The sequence below is a fragment of the Trichechus manatus genome, unplaced genomic scaffold (assembly GCF_000243295.1).
Source record: "Trichechus manatus latirostris isolate Lorelei unplaced genomic scaffold, TriManLat1.0 scaffold00041, whole genome shotgun sequence".
Lineage (NCBI taxonomy): Eukaryota > Metazoa > Chordata > Mammalia > Sirenia > Trichechidae > Trichechus > Trichechus manatus.
Window position 1 is genome coordinate 9,547,045 of NW_004443977.1, and position 17,905 is coordinate 9,564,949.

Sequence of the window (17,905 nt, forward strand, 5' to 3'; positions counted from 1 at the left end):
CTCAATCCCAGCTCCCCAGAAGGTGGCTGGATTGATTCTAACCTAGGGTGCATCACTTTTAACCATCCTGTTCTAGAGCTTTTGCTTTATTAAAAGAGCAGCCAAACACTCCAGTGCAGTAGAGTTCCGAGGAGCCATCCCCAGGTTTTTCTCTATCACGACTCATTTTTATCCCTGGCAGGTGGGCTGAAGCATTTTAGTTTTACATCTTTCCCAAAGTAATGGTGTTCCCTTTTCACATATACTTTCCTCACTGCCTTACCCAGGTCACAAGAGCTACAGGGACCCCTTCTTTGAAGCAGAACTGAATGCCCTAGATACCCTATTAGACTTCACAATACTCACTAACCAGTGCCCAGTGAGCGCAGCATATCCATTGGGTTTAGGCTTGAGGATTAAGGTAAACACGAAATGCAAACACTACTGCGCCCCCTCTCTGGTACTCTTAATAACAAGGCAAAGGAAGAGCTTAGCTAAGGCCAACATGCTAAGTTTACAGGCTGCTCCAGAAGCCTCTGCAAAGCTCACAGACTCCTCAGATGAAAACAACGGGAACCCAATGGTGACTCCAGCCCTATACTGGTTTGCCATTTCACGTCCTTTCCTTTAAGGGCTAGCAGTGCTGCAAAGAAGTAGGGTCAGAAGGCAAACAGATTTCCACAGCTTCATCAACTAACTTTTAAAAGTGTCTGCAAGAATGTGTCCTTTTCAGAAATAACAGTCACCTACAGAAGGTTAATAAAGGCTTTAATTTCACACACAAAAACTCTATGCATAATTTAAAAAAGGAAACAAAAACAAGGAAAAACTGTAAAGGATACAGAGGAATAGTTCTGCTAAAACACAGATAAAGTGCTGCTCCATACAAAACAACATGAAGAATCAGAATCAAAAGTCACTCAGAACACAAAGAAAAACCACTTCACATATAATGTGGCCAAAGCTGCTAGCCAAGCTGGTAGCAGCTCAATCAGGCAAAATGTAGGAACCCCACTTCTGTTTTCCTCTCCATAAGCATAAACAAACAACACTGACAATAGCCCAGATAAGTTGGGGCAGGAAGGACAAGATCAGAGGGAGGGAAAGCTGGGGAAGAAGAGAGGTGTGGACAACCCCATGTGGTCTCACTCTTGGATAGGCCCACTCTGTTCTTGAAATAGACCAGTTGATTGCTCTTCTGTGTTCTGGCACTGCACCCTCTGACAAAGCTGGGTCCTGATTCAGACCCTCATCCACTCTACTCTTATGCCAGTGGAGGTCCCTGTACTCTGAATCTCTGCACTCTAAGCAAAGTCCAGTGTTAGTAAGAGCAACTGCTTACGTTCACACTGGCACACCTTTTATTAAATACTTCAAAACCTCCGACACATGGCACACATGGAAAGGAAACAATTTACCAATTGTGTATAAACAGGATGCAACAAAAAGACTGCCTGAAGTGGAGTAAGCAAAGCACGCCATAAAGGACTCAATGATTGTGGTGAGACACAGCAAAATAACTCTCACAAAACTCTCAGGGCCTAACAAGCTATAGTTTCCCAATAAAATATTATTTCCAGATGTTAATAAGACATATCAATTGAGACAGAACTAGAATTTTGAAGTAATGCATTAGGAAAGATGTTAGATGGAAGAAAATCTGTTTGATTTTGGTACACACTTGCAAGAGGACATTACTCAGTGTAAAGGAAGATGGGGAGAACAAGGACAGATCTGTTTTATTGGGACATTTTTATGAGACTTAGTGCTTTTTGGTGCTTTTTCTAAAAATCTCCCCGTATATACAATATTCACGTGTACTTGCAGATCTAGTTCTGTTTCCCTGATTTAAAACAAAAGACCACATAAGGGGTCAATTAAATCAAACAGGGAGAAACAAAGGTAGGATAACCAAGAGCATCCACTGAAGTCATTTCAGAGGACAGAGAAGAGGGAAAGGATATTTTTTAACATAACCTTTCAGTAAATCTTAAATGAGTTTATGTACTACTTTTTTTCTGTATGTTGCCCAAATGCTCTCTCTACACCCAGAACACTCAACTATATATATGAAACACTAAGAATCTTTAATTTAGGTGTCTCCAGGTAAGTTTCATTATACAACTCTATCTGTAGCTGTACATGTGTAGAGCTGTACTTACATAGCTACATAATGCTAACTGCAGTATGGAAGAATAAGTACATTTGTGAATTATCTTGCTGAGGTTTTAATTCTTAAAGCTTATCTTTTAGAATAATTTTATACTTGATCAAAGAGAGAAATAAAGGTATAGTCTAGTATTTGCCTCTTGGAGTCAATTAACTGATCTGTAATATGCTGCATATTTCTTAAAATGTAAACATATTTACATTTGTTCAATTTATCATTAAGCCATTTAAGTTAGGCCTGAAATTAACAGACCTTGGCAAGTGAACAAACAGCTTTTAGAATCAAAATACAAACAGCAGAACAATTCATGGATTTGCTTCTAAGTCTATCCTGCTGAGGCCAAACTTATGAGTGTGGACACACATAGAAGAATGTTCTCTACAAAACAGTCAATCTTCTCAAAGGCCGAAATTAAAGTCATGGCTACTGAAGTGATAACAGCATCTGGCCACATTCATTCAACTTTCCAAAAGTCCATAATATTAGGTAAAAATAATCTCGAATTTTATTTGCTTTATGTTTCTCTTCTAAAAAATCCCAATTAGAGCAAAAGGTTGTGTGCAGAACTAAGTGCTGTCAAGTTCCAATTCACTATCATTTCAAGTAATGTAACCACACATCTGGTATTTTCAATGGGAAGATTAATGAGTTATTGTGCAGACTGCCTGGGCTTCAAGCACTGTTCCTACCTAACTTGTCCCTTCCTGGCCCCAACATGCCAACTGCCTCATCCCCCGATTCTGGACAAACTGATCACATTGCAAAAAAGAATATATTATCTATTTATAATTTTTAAATATATACAGCCAAACAGTAACAAACCTCACCAACATAGTCCAGTTGAAATCTCCATTTGTAGTCACTAACCCTTCACTGAACTAAAATGACAAAATAACTTTGCAGTGAAAGGAGTGGTAGTTAAAGAAGTGAAGGGAAAGGGGGAAGACTTACAAGGCCACAATGGACAGATATCAAGAAAAATCTGAGTATATGAGCAGTGGGATAACTCAATATACCCCAGTAACCTATTTTCAACTAAAGTCCTGCCCAAGAGATGAAGCCCAAATCAGATCAGGTTTCTGAGCCAAGTGTACTTCTAAACTGTACACACATGCAAGCTACCAAAGCAATTCCACAGGCTGCTTTAAGAGGCAACTCAGGCTTATGGCATTATTTCTATTTTTCTTTATGCCCTAATGCAGCTCTCACTTCTAATCATGCCCAATAATTTTTAACGGTGCCTCTCAATGCTCTTGAATATGGACACAAAAGAGAAATAATAAATAGCTAAAGAATTTGATCACCATTTCACTCATTTATGAGGGAACCAGTTATTTTCAAGCAAAAAACACATACACACACACAAAAAGAGGCTCCATGGCGGGAAAGAAACAAAATTTAAAAGCTAGTTTTTAAAACAAATATTCCCCTTTGTTCTAAACTATTCCTGCTATTTTACCACTGTACCAATTTGGAACGTTCGCTATAGTAATACGTGTGTAGATGGAAAAGAGGCAAAGCATTTATCAGTAGTTAAGCAAAAATGCTGAGGCCACATACAATTCATAGATGTTAAATTTTAGAATAGGTTACTATGTCAGAACTTATCCAAGTTCTAGAGCGGGGCTAGAGGTATCTTAAGGAAACCCACCAGGAAAGATGTTGTATCCTCTGTGCCAACAGATTTTAAAATATTTTCTCCCCCTGAAAAACTGATGTGGTTTTGTTCCTATCTCAGAACTGACGAGTAATCTACCTCATTGACAATAAAGGTAAAAAAAAAAAAAGAAAATACTAAACTGTGAGATCCAGCTGATTTCTGGGCTCACAAAATTATTTTGTGGACAGAAATCCACCCCCAAACTCATTCTTTATATGGCTTCACAAGCTGCTCAACCAAGCTGGTTATGTCAGCCGAGTGACTCATGCAGTACTTTATGTCGTACCCTCATTTAGCCTCAACTCAAAGCACCTAAAAAGTAAGATAAATACATTATGCACCTTTGTTATTTGTTAGCTCTCAGGATTACCTCAACGAATCACATTTTAATTTCCACCCTGTTTCAAGGGCAAAACCAAACAGCAAATGGTTAAATGCTCAAGCTTTATCCTACAACTCACATACTTAATTCCACACTTGTGGGGCTGTTACCTTTACTGGTCCAGAGGTTTAGCTTTAACACAAAAACACTCCTCTTGACCTCTCTGTTTGAGAGCCAGAGATATTAGCATTCCTCCTTATCCCTAAGCACCCCTGCTGTCCCTTCAAAGAACACCTGCTGTGGAGTACCAACTAGGATATTATCCTCCTACCTCTTAATGTTTTGGTTACAACCTGTTAGGGTAGGGCCTATTCCATGGAAGAACGATACAGAAGAAAATTAACACTCTATCTTCACCACAATAATAATATAGATGACATATGATGAACACACTGTGTGAGGGAATCTCTTCACAAAAATGCAGAGTGCACAATGAACACCAAACATGGGACCATAACACATTCCAAAGCACCAACAATCCATTTTTGGAGACTGCATGTAAACAACAAAGGCATTACAAATCCATAAAATAATTAAAAAAAAAAAAAAGCTCAAGTCAGGTGACAGAAAATCCCCCCCTTGTAATGAGGACAAACAGTCATTAGTGTAACACGGAGCGTTGGCTTTCCAGTGAACTGAACTAACAAGAAACACACGAAGGATTAGAGACCTGAATGAAACTACTCAAGGAACATGAAAGCTAAAAGCCAACTGGTATGTGTGTATCTTCACACATTTCTCAGGCGAAAAGACTCTCTGACACCTTCATTTCTTCTCCAAACTACTGTGCTATTAATTTTGAGCAGGCATACTCTGGTAACGGACTCATTCTAACTCTTTAAGGCTCCATTCATTCCATATATGTGTGTGTGTGTGTGTTTGTGAGTGGATGTACATATATATATTTACAACATGTATTCCTAAGACAATAGGAAGTGCCACTCTTGTAGGAGAAAAAACAGATAATCTGCTACAGATGTGAGACCAAGGTTTCCATAAAACAGTCAGCATGGAGCATTCAGCATAATTGCAATTTTCGTCTTTTGTGTTGGCCCTGAGCTGTGTGTTGTTCCCGCATCCAGTAGAGTTCCAAATTCTTTTCGGGCAGAGGAAAGGTGAGGTGGGAGGCAGTAAGAGAATACGCAGTGCATACTGCCAACCCAGGGATTTGTTCCTCATGAGGCCTGACGAGTGGTCTTCCCTGCTTCCATGTTAAGTGCCTGAGAGTTCTTTTCCGTTTCCAGCAGCTCATCAAAGATCTCCCTTAAAATAAACCAAAGTAAAACAGGAAAATTAGGTGAGCAAAACCAAAAAGATAGGAGAAAGAGTCATATAAAACAGATACTAGTTAAGCCTGCACAATTCTAACTGGTGCCTTGTTATTGTTAGCTGCCGTCAAGTCAGCCCCCAACTCATGGCAACCCCACGCACCACAGAATGAAATGCTGCCTAGTCCTACACCATCCCTATGATTGGTTTTGGAACAGACTACTGTGATCCACAGGGTTTTCACCGGCTGATTTTTGGAAGTAGATTGCCAGGCCACTATTCCTACTCTATCTTAGTCTGGAAGTTCTGCTGAAATCCGTTCAGCATCACAGCAACACGCAAGCCTCTACTGACAGATGGGTGACGGCTACACGAGGTGCATTGGCAGGGAACCAAACCTGGGTCTCCTGCATGGAAGGTGAGAACTCTACCACTGAACTACTTAATTTGGTGCCTAAATTTCATCAGATAAGCAGCTCATTCATTCAATCACCATTTTAACCTCCTGGGTTCTGACTGTTGGCAACAGTAGGGGGCAATTTAATAAAATGCCATGTAGTTCCCATCCACGTAAATCAGATCTTCTGGCTGACTTAACAGGAAGATAAAAAAAGTTTATGATAGGACAGCCCCTATCATAAAAACAAACAGTCTTGAGTCCCATACCTAGATGCTACTGTGTGGTAAGTAAACAATGCTAACTGAGGAGAGAAAATATTCTGGAAATAAAAGGAAATACCAAGAGACAAGTCCTAAGCCAAAATAACCAAAAAAAACCCCAAACTCGTTGCCGTCAAGTCAATTCCGACTCATAGCAACCCTACAGGACAGAGTAGAACCGCCCCACAGTGTTTCCAAGGAGCGCCTGGTGGATTCGAACTGCCAACCTTTTTGGTTAGCAGCTGTAGCACTTAACCACTACGCCACCAGGGTTTCCAGGCAAAAATAACAAAAACCAAAAATTGCCAACCATTCAAGTGATGGGAACATTTTATCCTCAAAGGAAGAAGAAAGAGTTTGGGTGATTTTTAGCCTGTGGCTTCGGATATGGCAAAATTTCTTACTTGTGCATGTAAAAGAAAATGTAACCACTCCGATCTCGATCACTCTGCACGGAAGCTTCTTGGATTTTAGATACCTCTAGGTCATTATATGTAAACCACGCCTGCTTCTTAATGTCATACACATCACTAATGTAATGACCTGAAAGAAATAAAATCTTCAATTGAGGCTTTTTTTTTCACATACTGAATTTTTTTTCAGGTACAGGAAGTTTCAGAAAGAGAAAGATCCACCTTGTCCGCTCTGCCCCAACCAATGTTTCTAAAAATTATTAAAGAAAAAAAAAAAAAAAAAAAAACACATACAGAGAATTAAGGGAGGAAAATACTACACTGGGACAATTATTTTGATAAACATATTCTGTTCAGGGGAATTTAGGTTATTTACGAACAGAGCTTCAGAACAGTTACACCTATTAACACAATTCACATTTAATGTGATCAAGGATAGGATTTCAAAGTTTTTCTTGATTTAGTCAACTTATAGCTTGAAAAACTAGACACAGAGCTACCTGATAAGGGAGCAAATGCTGGCTGATCAGGCCATTTATAAAATGCTGAAATATGATGTCCATTTACCTGAAGAAGAAGTGCTACCAATGTGACTGACAACACTGATGAGCCGATAGGAATGAGGAAGATTTCCTGTCTGGAAAACAGAAGTGGACATAACTTTTAACTCTTCATTTTGAATAAAAGCAAAACACTGAATTTAAGTTTAATACCAAAACCGACATGTCTAAGCTCAGTATGTGGTGTAGTCAGACTCAATTAAAAATCCAGTGGATGTACTGTTCATAACCCTTTGACCAAAGAATTCCACCCTCAGCTAAGAATTTATCCGAAGAAAAAAATTCAAAACAAAAGAGTATATGCATAAAATTATTCACTGTAGCATTATCTATAATAATGAAAAGTTGGAACTAACAATATACCCAATAACAGTTGACTGGTTAGTAGCATATCAACTCAATACAAGATTATGTAGTTATTTAAGAAAAATTATGTGGATTGGCAACATGTTACTTTTTTTAAAAAACTCACATAAATGCAAATAATTACAGCTGTACAAAAATATGTATGCTAATGGCTAAGTACTGAAAAGCAGAATGAAAAACAAAAGAGTTGCTGTAGGAATTACGGGTGAATTTTTAATTTTTAATATTTAAAAAAATGCAATTAAAATATTGTTAGTAAAAAAAAAGAAAAAGGAACAAAACTAAACAGTGAAATTCATGTACTGCAGGAGCACTATAAAGTAATATTTTGGGAAAGAATATAGCTATATGTAAACCAAGGAACCCTAGTGGTGCAATGGTTAAGTGCTTGACTGCTAACCAAAAAGGCTGGTGGTTTGAACCCACCCAGTTGCTCTGTGGGACAAAGACTGGGCAATCTGCTCCCATAAAGATTATAGCCTAGGAAATGCTATGGGGCACATGGGGTCAGTATGAGTTAAAATGGACTCGATGGCAACTAACAACAAACATATGTAAACCAGAAACCATTAAAATGTTCATAAACTTTGATACAGTAATTTATTTCCAAAATATGTAAACACTGTAATTACACATTGTTTCTCACTGTATTACTTAGTACAATGAAAAACAGAAAGAACTTAAATGCTCAATGTTAGTGAAAAAATTAAATGGTATGTTCATTTGAGGGAATATAGTACAGTCATTAAAAATATAATGTTTATAAATAATTTGCCTTAAAACAAGTAGGATAAAAACTGTACATAATACTATGATTCTTAAGCACACATGGGGGTAGGAAGACAAAAGAATATATCAAAATACTAACAGGAGTTGTATTAGTAGTTGGAGCTTGGGTAATTAAAATTACAGAAAGTTTGGAAAATAGAAAAAAAAAAAAGCATTTAAGGTTAAATTAAAAAAAAAAATCCAAACGAACTAGTTAACATCATTAATTCAATAGTTTCCACTGAGCAACAACCAACTGGTTTTGGTATTTGACTATAAAGGTAATAGTTACTTGGTGTAACTAAAGGTAATTTAATATATATATGCCTTTGACTGCCATGTTACCCAGTTCCATCTGACAGGCACATAAGGTGGTTAGGATGTTTTTAAAATCTTGTGTGTAAGAAATAAAGAGCAAAGGGACAGAAATGACTGTTAATCGGGGAGGAACAACTCAGAAAAGGAGGGTGGGAATGGTTGCATAACTTGAAGAATATAATCAATGTCACTGAAATGTACATGTAGAAACTTTAATTGGTGTATGTTTTTGCTGTGTATTCTCAACAACAACAAAATAAATTATATTAAAAAAAAAGGGGGGCGAGGCAGAAATGAGCCAGCAGTGGAAACTGACAGAATGAGTAGCCAGGAGGCGTACTGATGATATGACCAGTTCTGCTCAGGAAATGAAACATTACCTCAGCATTTCTCTTGAGTTCCTCAGCTTCGGCTTCTGTGTATTCCATATCTAAAACATCCTCATTTCCAGAGTCCTCATCAGAACCCAGGGAATCCAGAAAGGAGTTGTTAAACTCTGAAGAACACAAAGACAAAGCCTTGTAAAAGTTCTTGGAACAGACACAAAGAGATGTGATTAGGAAGATAAAAAATAGCTTGAGGTACACATTTTATCATGCTAAGAAAGTGTAAAACCAGAGTATTATTAAAGGTTTCCAATCCACCCAGCCCACTCTGGGGAATAACATTTCAGGTACCAGCTATCTGTAAAAGAAATGCCCCCTTTTCTTTTAAATTTATTTGTATGATAAAAGGATCTAACTTTCTTAAGAAAGGAATAAAACTGAAAAAGAAAATATAATTTTACAGCCAACCCAATATCACTAAGTTCTATATCATAAACTATACATTAGATTTGAAGTACTTGGTGCATATAGGTGCCACTAGCAAATATAAATTATCCTCGCAAAATACAGTCCATAAAAAGGTCAATATTCTTTCATTTTCTTCAATGTTGTATCACTTTTTAAAAGAAATGTAACAAAAAGTAATGGAAATTCAATCTTTAACTCAAATTTCACATAAAATACACTAAACAAACAAGAAAATTCAAGATCCATTTTTTTCTGTAATAATGCGCTTCCACTGGAACAATCAACCTTTACTAACGACTTTAAAGAATCCAGGAGCATCTGTACATAAATTTGCTTTAAAATACAGTGAAACCTGTAGAGCCGGAACTCGACAGGATTGCATTGTTTTTCTGGGTGTCATAAGTTTTCTGCCTTTGATAGGGTACAGCCTTACCATTTTACTATCACTCCTATTAGTGGAAAGTATTTGCGCTTTCCTTCTCTGACAGAAACCCTGGTGGCTTAGTGGTTAAGAGCTATGGCTGCTAACCAAAAGGTCGGCAGTTCAAATCCACCAGATGCTCCTTGGAAACTCTATGGGGCAGTTCTACTCTGTCCTATAGGGTCGCTATGACTTGGAATCGACTTGCCGGCAATGAGTTTTTTTCTTTTTTGGTTTCTCTGACAGGTTTTCGCCTTTCACAGGTTCTGGCTTTCACAGGTTTTACTATATAATTAATTCCACTAAAATCACAACATAGGGTTGTTCAAAACACACGAACATGTAAGAATATGAAGAATAGAAAAAGAGATTGTAGCATCAAAATTTTGGAAGCTAGTAAGAGGGAGAGTGACTGACTTAGCAGACCCAAGAAATACCACGCTAGCAATGGAAAAAGTTTTGAGAACCAACCCAATTTAGACCACAGAATTTTTAAAAGACTCGAGACTTGGAAATACCAAGTACCTTTCAAGTATGTGAAAGAGGGGATGGAGAAGCAAAATAAGGATTGGGTGAAAGCTGTTTGAGAAACAGACTCCCAGATCCACTCCCTCTTCAACTGCTGCTGGTCAATGACAGAAGCCTGGAGCTTTATCTCTGGAGAGGGTAAAACATTCTCTGGACTGGGGAATGACAGGCACAGGTGAGGTCATGAGTACCATACAGAAAATAGGGGACAGGGTGACAGTATAAAATCACAAGCATCCAGCCTTATTCCTACACTTGGCTCCCAGAACTCTGAAGGCCACATCTTTTCTCTTTAGGCAAGAGTTTGAAAACTCTTCTTTAGGAATATGACAAGCCTAAGAGTACTAACGTCTCAAAAAAAGTCCTATCCTGTAAAACTCAAAGTTGACAAGTTTTATCTATCCATGTGCTCAAAGCTTCCAATCATATCTTTTTAGTGCGCCCATTCTTAATCATGAGCTGACAGCCAAAGATTAGTGGATATCTGGGGAGCGTCTCTAACAAGGAATATAAGGAATAAAAAGACCATAATAAACATACAGGATATGGTAAGGAGGAAGCAGGGCCTTTTCAAGAAGTAAACTTCAAGAAAGCAAGCAAACAAACTATAATATTCTCAGAGAATTGAGATGATAGTACTTCCATGAAACAAAAAAACAATCTTATAAAACTAGAACATTCACCAAACAAAACAGTTCTTCAAAATTAGAAACATGACAGAAATAAAAACTCAACAGAAGGTTTGGAGCTGCAGATAAGGTTGGAGAAGCCTCCCCAAAAGTGGATCAAAATAACAAAAAGAAAACTGGAGAGATCGGAAAATTAAAAGGACCAGACCAGGAGGTCTGGATAATAGTTCAAAAAAACAAAAACGAAACCATTGAAAAATAATTCAACAAAATTTCCTAGAATTAAAGGACACAAGTATCTGGAGATACAAGTTATAAGGTCTCCAAAAAATTTAAGTCACATCCCTCTTTTTCAAGAATCTACTGGAGGATGTTTTTGTTGTTAGGTGCCACTGAGTCATTTCCAACTCAGAGTGACCCCTATGTACAACAGAATAAAACACGGCCCGAACCTGTGCCATCCTCACAAACATTATGCTTGAGCCCACTGTTACAGCCACTGTGTCAACCCATCTCACTGAGGATCTTCCTCTCAATCAGGATGCTCTCCATCAAAACATGAGATCAAGAATGAGGAAGAATCAGAGACAGGAAATGGGAAAGTCAAACAAAGTAGACAATCAGAGGGAATTCCTGGAGATTGGTTAAAGGAAATCTCAGGATATCTGTGCACGGATGTAGAGGTCAAGCAGTCCAGATTGGAGAAATATGACCCTGAGAAGAACACCTGGGTGAGCCTAGCCTGGCTTAATTGTAACTTGGTCTAAACCATGTGCCAGTGAAATTCCCACTCTCTCCTCCATACCCTGTTGTCTAGATCAGCCTAGAATAATTATTTTGTACCACTAAAGTATTCTACTCTGATGTATTTCTGAGAGCTGGAGAAAGACCACAGTGATGTTCAAAACAGAAAATCCCCCATAACAACATACCCTTGTGAACTTTCAGCATCTGGTCCACATATTAGTCCTGCCAAATGCCATGACAGTGGTGAACCTTATGCTTCTGCGTACTCACTCACAACCTTGCCCACTGACTACCCCAGAGTGATTCATGGGGAAATTGAAGCTGCATTATCTTCTCCTAATACTTAATAGTGGTAGTATAGCTCTTTCATTATACAGAGAGATTGTCCTTGCTCTTCAGTTTTTCAAAATTAAAAAATACATTGTTTAGGGATATGGATATAGTTGGTAAAATTATAAAGATAAGCAAGTTGATGGTTAGCACAAATGTGAGAACAATGGTTTCCTCTGGGAGGGAGGAGGAAAAGAGGGGTACACAGGTAACTTCTAAGGTTCTCTTTCTATTCCTGGAGCTGTTCAAATTTGTTATTGTTATCAAAAATAACAGACACACACATTTTATATACTCTCGTCTGTATGTGTGACAAATTTCACCATTTAAAAAATGTAATTAAAATATTCTCCACACCTTGAAGACTTAACTCTGTAGCTCTTTTGATGTCATCATCTTCTTTCTGTTCCCAAGCCTCCTAAAGGGACAAGAATAAAAACTAAGGTATTTAAAGAAGTTATTGATTAAACTTATTTAATGAGGATAAAATTAGCCTCCCTGTAAGTGTTTGCTAATGTTTTCATAACCTTAAGATCTTTGGAATTTGGTCTTTTGAAAGACATGGAAAGTTCTTCACTTTTTAAAACACTGTCCTCTTAAATGCTATCTCCTCTAGTCAATGGCATTTGGCTTGCCAACCAAAACTCATTCAATGTAACATTATGAGGTAATTCTCTTTCTCCTAATATGTGTAAAATGCCTGGCATGCAGTAAATACTTAGCAAACTGCTCTCTTTCCTTTTCCCTGATACACAGTATTTGTTGATTTTTCATGGAATAAATACTCCCACCATGGCCAATTTTAAGCCACCAACATAATGACACTGAATGAAAGCTGGGAAGAAGTGTGCATAATTTGCTCTCTTGAACTGACGGTGAGCCAGTTCTAGCATGCCACTGACCCTAAGTCTATGAGAGGAAGATAAAGAGTATTTCCACAAGATATTATTCACAGGTTTTAAATTTCTTTTTGATAAAGAAACCAAAACACAGAGTAGATGCTTGGTACATACTTATTAAAAGAATGCTGTTAATGGTCACTTTTCTAATACATTTGAGGTTCTCCTGAAGAAATAGTACCTCCAATATCTCCTAAAAATATCTCAACTAGACGACTACTTTAATCATAAAAAGGAATAGGGAAATGCCAAATATTAAAAACAAATTCCTTCCTCATCTTCAGAGAAAAGACAATATACAAATGATACAAGAATATAGAAAAATATAATCTGAGCAGCATTATTTTTTACTTTTCTAAATTCTGGACTTGTTTTTAACGTTACAAAACTACATAGGAAACAGAGAAAGGGCTATTCTGTATTATAATCCTAGGAGCAATAATACTGTATTCAAGAAAGCAACAAAGATATTATCTAAGAGGAAACAGGATTCCATAAAGTTACCCAAGTATATAAAGTCTACTCTAATACCACAATAGAATGATGCAGGGATACCAAACTAAAGAAATTTCATCTTATAACCCTATTCTCACACCTGAAAAAAATAGTGTAGTTTAAAGTGGGTTAACTGACAGAAAATAGGATATATATCTTTCATCTCTGATAAAGAGTGGTGCTAAACTTTCCTTTGGTACACTATAAGGAATAACTCCTAATAAACCAGACCTTGGTCTTTTATATTAAAATTAAGTTTTCTAAAACAAATGATTACTATATGTATTCTTTGTAAAATAGTTTGACATACACACATCTTAACAAGACAGCTAGGGCAGTACTCTTTATAAAGAGATACAGAACAGCTGGTTCTGAAATGCTTTTAGAGTAGCAATTCTCAAACTTGGCTGCACATCAGAATCACCAGGAAAAGCTTTTAAAAATCCTGATTGGGGGAAAAGAAAAAAGAAATACAGTCATATGCCGCTTAACGTCTGTTGGGGCAATGTCCAACTGCATATACGTCTGTGGTCCCATAAGGTTATAACAGAGCTCAGAAACCCTGATCAGAGAACAGGACGTAGTGGATGTAACCGCATGTAGTGAAAGCCGATTATATTAAACATCTGAGTTAACTACAATGGTTCATAATAACAAACGCACGCACTACTTGGTGACACTCATGAAAACATCACACAGTTTGGAAGTACTTCTTAATTGTTTTATATGCATAGAAAGGTAAAATATATACTATATACTAAGACAAACATTTGACTAACTGACGCTAAATAAGAACCGTATGTACCTGTTCCAACTTACCTACAAATTCGACTTAAAGACAGACTTAGGAACAGATCTTGTTCGTAACCTGGGGACTTGCCTGTATGGTGTTTGTACAACGTCCAAATCACATAATGTCCTATTTCATAGAACGTATCCTGGACATTAAGGAACACATGACTGTAGAAAGAAAGCCAGATGTCCACACCACACCCTAGATCAATGACATCAGAATTTCTTAGGGACAGAAGCCAGGCATCAGTATTTTTTAAAGCTCTCCAGATAATTTTAATGTGCAGTCAAGACTGAGAACCACTGTTCTAGAGAAATTAGATTTCACAGTCTGATTATGTGCAAACATTAATACTATACATTCATTCTAGGGAGCCTCAGTAAATTTTTATTACTAACACGATTTGGATTCCACAGGATCAGACAACCATGAAACATCACCTATCAGTCAGATATCTCAGGTGACTGCAACAGTGCAAATCAACCAGCTTTGGTAAATATAAGGAACTAAAAATTAAAAAAAAAAAAAAACCTAAAAATTGAAGAATAGATTACTACATAACAAAAAGAGCAGATAAATGTTCTCCCGTAAAGAAAATCTGAAAATGAGAATTCAGACAATATTCCTGAGAATTTTATGTACAAATCCACAGCATAGTATTTATATTGTGAGAAAATGACCAAAACAAATACACTGCCTTAAAATATTAATAAAAAATCAGGGCGGTATGCTGATTGTAAAATGAAGTTGGGCTAGGATGATTTCTAATATCCCATCTTGCTTTAGTAGTATGCAGTGAACCACAGTAATGGAAGATAACCAACAATACATTTTGTTGCATTTGGATTTTCTAAAAAAAAAAAAAAAAGAACAACTATCAGTGGTTTCCGCTTTAAATCCAAGGCAAAGCCCCAAACGAGTTTGTTTTTTACTGCTGTGGATCAATGATTTAGTGTATGTAAATCACTTGGAACAATATCTGATGTGTAGTAAGTGCTCAATACATGGTATGATTTTATTTCTTGGGAAAGATAGGTATGGAGAAAGCAGCAGCATTACTTACTTGCTCCTGAAGGCTCTGTGCCAATGCCTGCTGAAGCTCTTGCTCTTCCCTTTCACGCTCCATATCATACTGCTGGAGCCAATCAACCTCTCCCTGAGATCCTTCAGGAGTTTTGTTTTCTTTATTCTCGTCACAGTCTTTAGTTATCTCAGTAAAACTGGCAGAATCTGAGGAAGCAGAAAATAATATCATTATTTAGCAAAATCGTCTCTAAAAAATAAAACATCTGGGCTAGGGTGACATCTACTGTCCAGACAGTAATTTACCCTAACCTCATATATAACTTGCTTGAGAAATAGCACAGTTTCATCTTACTACATCTATAGCAGGCTTTCTCAGTTTCAGCACTACTACCCTTTTTTGTTGTTGTGAGGGGCTGATCTGTGCACTGTAGGATGTTCAGCAGCATCCCTGGACTCTATCTGCTAGATGCCAATAGCAACCTCCTCTCCCTAGTTGTGACAATTTAAAATAACACACATTGTCAACTGTTCCTTGGGGTGGGGGGTGGGAGTGGGCAAAATCACCCTTGGATGAGGATCACTGATCTATAAAAATGATTCTGACACATAACTGATCATTAGAAGCACATTACAGTTAAGGAAAGAAAACAAATAGCCATATTCTTAGGTCATAATGCCGCATGACCAAGTACTAGGAATAAAGTATTGTTTAGAGTAAATGAAGTAAGAATTAGGCTAAAATGATTAAGGTAATATTGAGATTTTTCCATCTACTACATCGTGTATGTTAAGTGAGTGTGTGTTTTCGCATTCATAATCAAACAAGCCTTATATACATTCTAAATCAAGAGTTAAAAAGTAGAAAGTCATAAACATCTTGGGTACCACACAAATCTATAACAGCATATATGTTTAAAATATTCATCCAAGAAGGTAAGAAAAAAACATTAATCTTTTCTTTCTTTCTGTTCCTTCTCAACCTCTAGGCTGTGGCTAGCTGGGATAACAGAATGATCACGATGTGTCTGGTTATCTCAATTGTGGGAAGGCAACAACACTTCATTATAATTTTTAATATAGTGAAAAAAAAACCAAACCAAACCCGTTGCCGATGAGTCGATTCCGACTCATAGTGACCCAGTAGAACAGAGTAAAACTGCCCCATAGGGTTTCCAAGGAGCGCCTTGGTGGATTTGAATTGCCAGCCTTTTGGTTAGCAGCTGTAGCTCCCAACCACTACACCATCAGGGTTTCCTTTAATATAGCAGAAGTAGGGAAAAGGACTCTTTTTAAACATATCAAACACTATCAAAGCAAAAATTATCTTAAGTTAAGAAAGTTCTCAGATAATTTAATTGGTCAACAAGAATTATCCTTACATACTCATTTCATATGGATTGCTTTTAAATTAGTATATGCTGTTTACCTGCTGTAATATTACATTATAAATGGACACTTTTCTACAGCACAGACAACGCTGAAACTTAGAGCTTTTCGATTTTAGTCATTATTTTTTAATTGTACTTAATTGTTGAATGAATTTTACTATTAAACTATAACTATTAAAAGAGGAAAAGGAAAAGAAACTAAGGATTTATTAAGTGCAAAAAGCAGTATGATCCTGATTTTCAAAAAACCAATTACACTGGAGATGTCAATCTTTTCCTTTTCTCCATTCTTGGAGAAACAGCCCTTCCCATAGCCTGAAAGGGGCAGTGCTAAAGCCTATAAACCTCTCTGCCCTGCTGGCCTTAGCTTACTGGACCACGAATGGCTACATGACTCAACCAACCAGATTATCTCTCCTGGAAATTTGGAACTGAAAAATATAAAGTTAACTGATGGTGAGCAATTCAAGTGGAAGAAAGATTTGGGAGTTCAGGTTGCTATTTTAGGGCCTAAGATGAATATTATTACTTCTAATATCAAAATCTACTCATTAAAAAAGTGACAGAAGTACAAATTTTCTTAATAATTTTCAGTACTCAATGTACCAACACAGCCCTCAGGCAATTATGGAATTACACTAGCACTTAACCTATGTGATAGAAAACAGATCAAGATGGTTTACTATGAAATGCTAAAATCAATATACATCTATCTTCAGGAAAAAATGATCAGACAGGTACAGAAACTACTTGAAATCTATGGCAACAAATATGACTACAAAATAATGATCCATTTTTAAAGAACTTGCACAACAGGTCAACTTGCACAAACAGGATTCACGTTAAAACTCAACATTCTTACAACAAATACACTGACTGTCTTCTGCCACTCCCAACTGAAACCTGCCTCTTTTCTTACATATTTCAGAAGGGACTGGTCCCTAGAGGACATCATGCTTGGTAAAGTGGAGGGTCAGTGAAAAAGAGGAAGACCATCAATGAGATGGACTGACACAGTGGCGCAGCAATGGGCTCAGACACAGCAATGATAGTGAGGATGGCGCAGAACTGGCCAGTGTTTCATTCTGTTGTACATGGGGTCACTATGGGTTGGAACCGACCTTACAGCACCTAACAACAACTATATATTCCAGGAAACGGGATCACTGTGCACATTGTTTTTTTTTAAAATTGTACTTCAGGTGAAGGTTTACAGAACAAATATTTCTCATGAAACAGCAGTACACATATTGTTTTATGACACTGGTTAACAACCCCACGACATGTCAATCCTCTCCCTTCTCGAACTT

The 17,905-nt window shown here is 37.3% G+C and overlaps 1 protein-coding gene across 7 annotated transcripts in view; it reads right to left on the bottom strand.

Moving 5' to 3' along the window:
* Window positions 1-117: 117 nt before the first annotated feature.
* The window catches only part of USP37 (ubiquitin specific peptidase 37), an 81,810-nt gene continuing 64,022 nt past the window's right edge, over window positions 118-17,905 (bottom strand). For 5 of the 7 annotated variants that reach the window (XM_004376316.3, XM_023731300.1, XM_023731298.1 and 2 more), the window contains 6 exons: window positions 15,245-15,411; window positions 12,352-12,412; window positions 8,926-9,041; window positions 7,101-7,170; window positions 6,525-6,663; window positions 118-5,454 (listed from right to left, as the gene is read on the bottom strand). In XM_004376316.3, coding sequence (XP_004376373.1) covers window positions 5,367-5,454; window positions 6,525-6,663; window positions 7,101-7,170; window positions 8,926-9,041; window positions 12,352-12,412; window positions 15,245-15,411 — 641 coding nt within the window. In that variant the 3' untranslated portion in view covers window positions 118-5,366. Of the gene's footprint in view, window positions 5,455-6,524; window positions 6,664-7,100; window positions 7,171-8,925; window positions 9,042-12,351; window positions 12,413-14,269; window positions 14,383-15,244; window positions 15,412-17,905 lie in introns of those variants that run through there. The other 2 variants (XM_023731301.1, XM_023731303.1) reach the window with 2 other exon arrangements.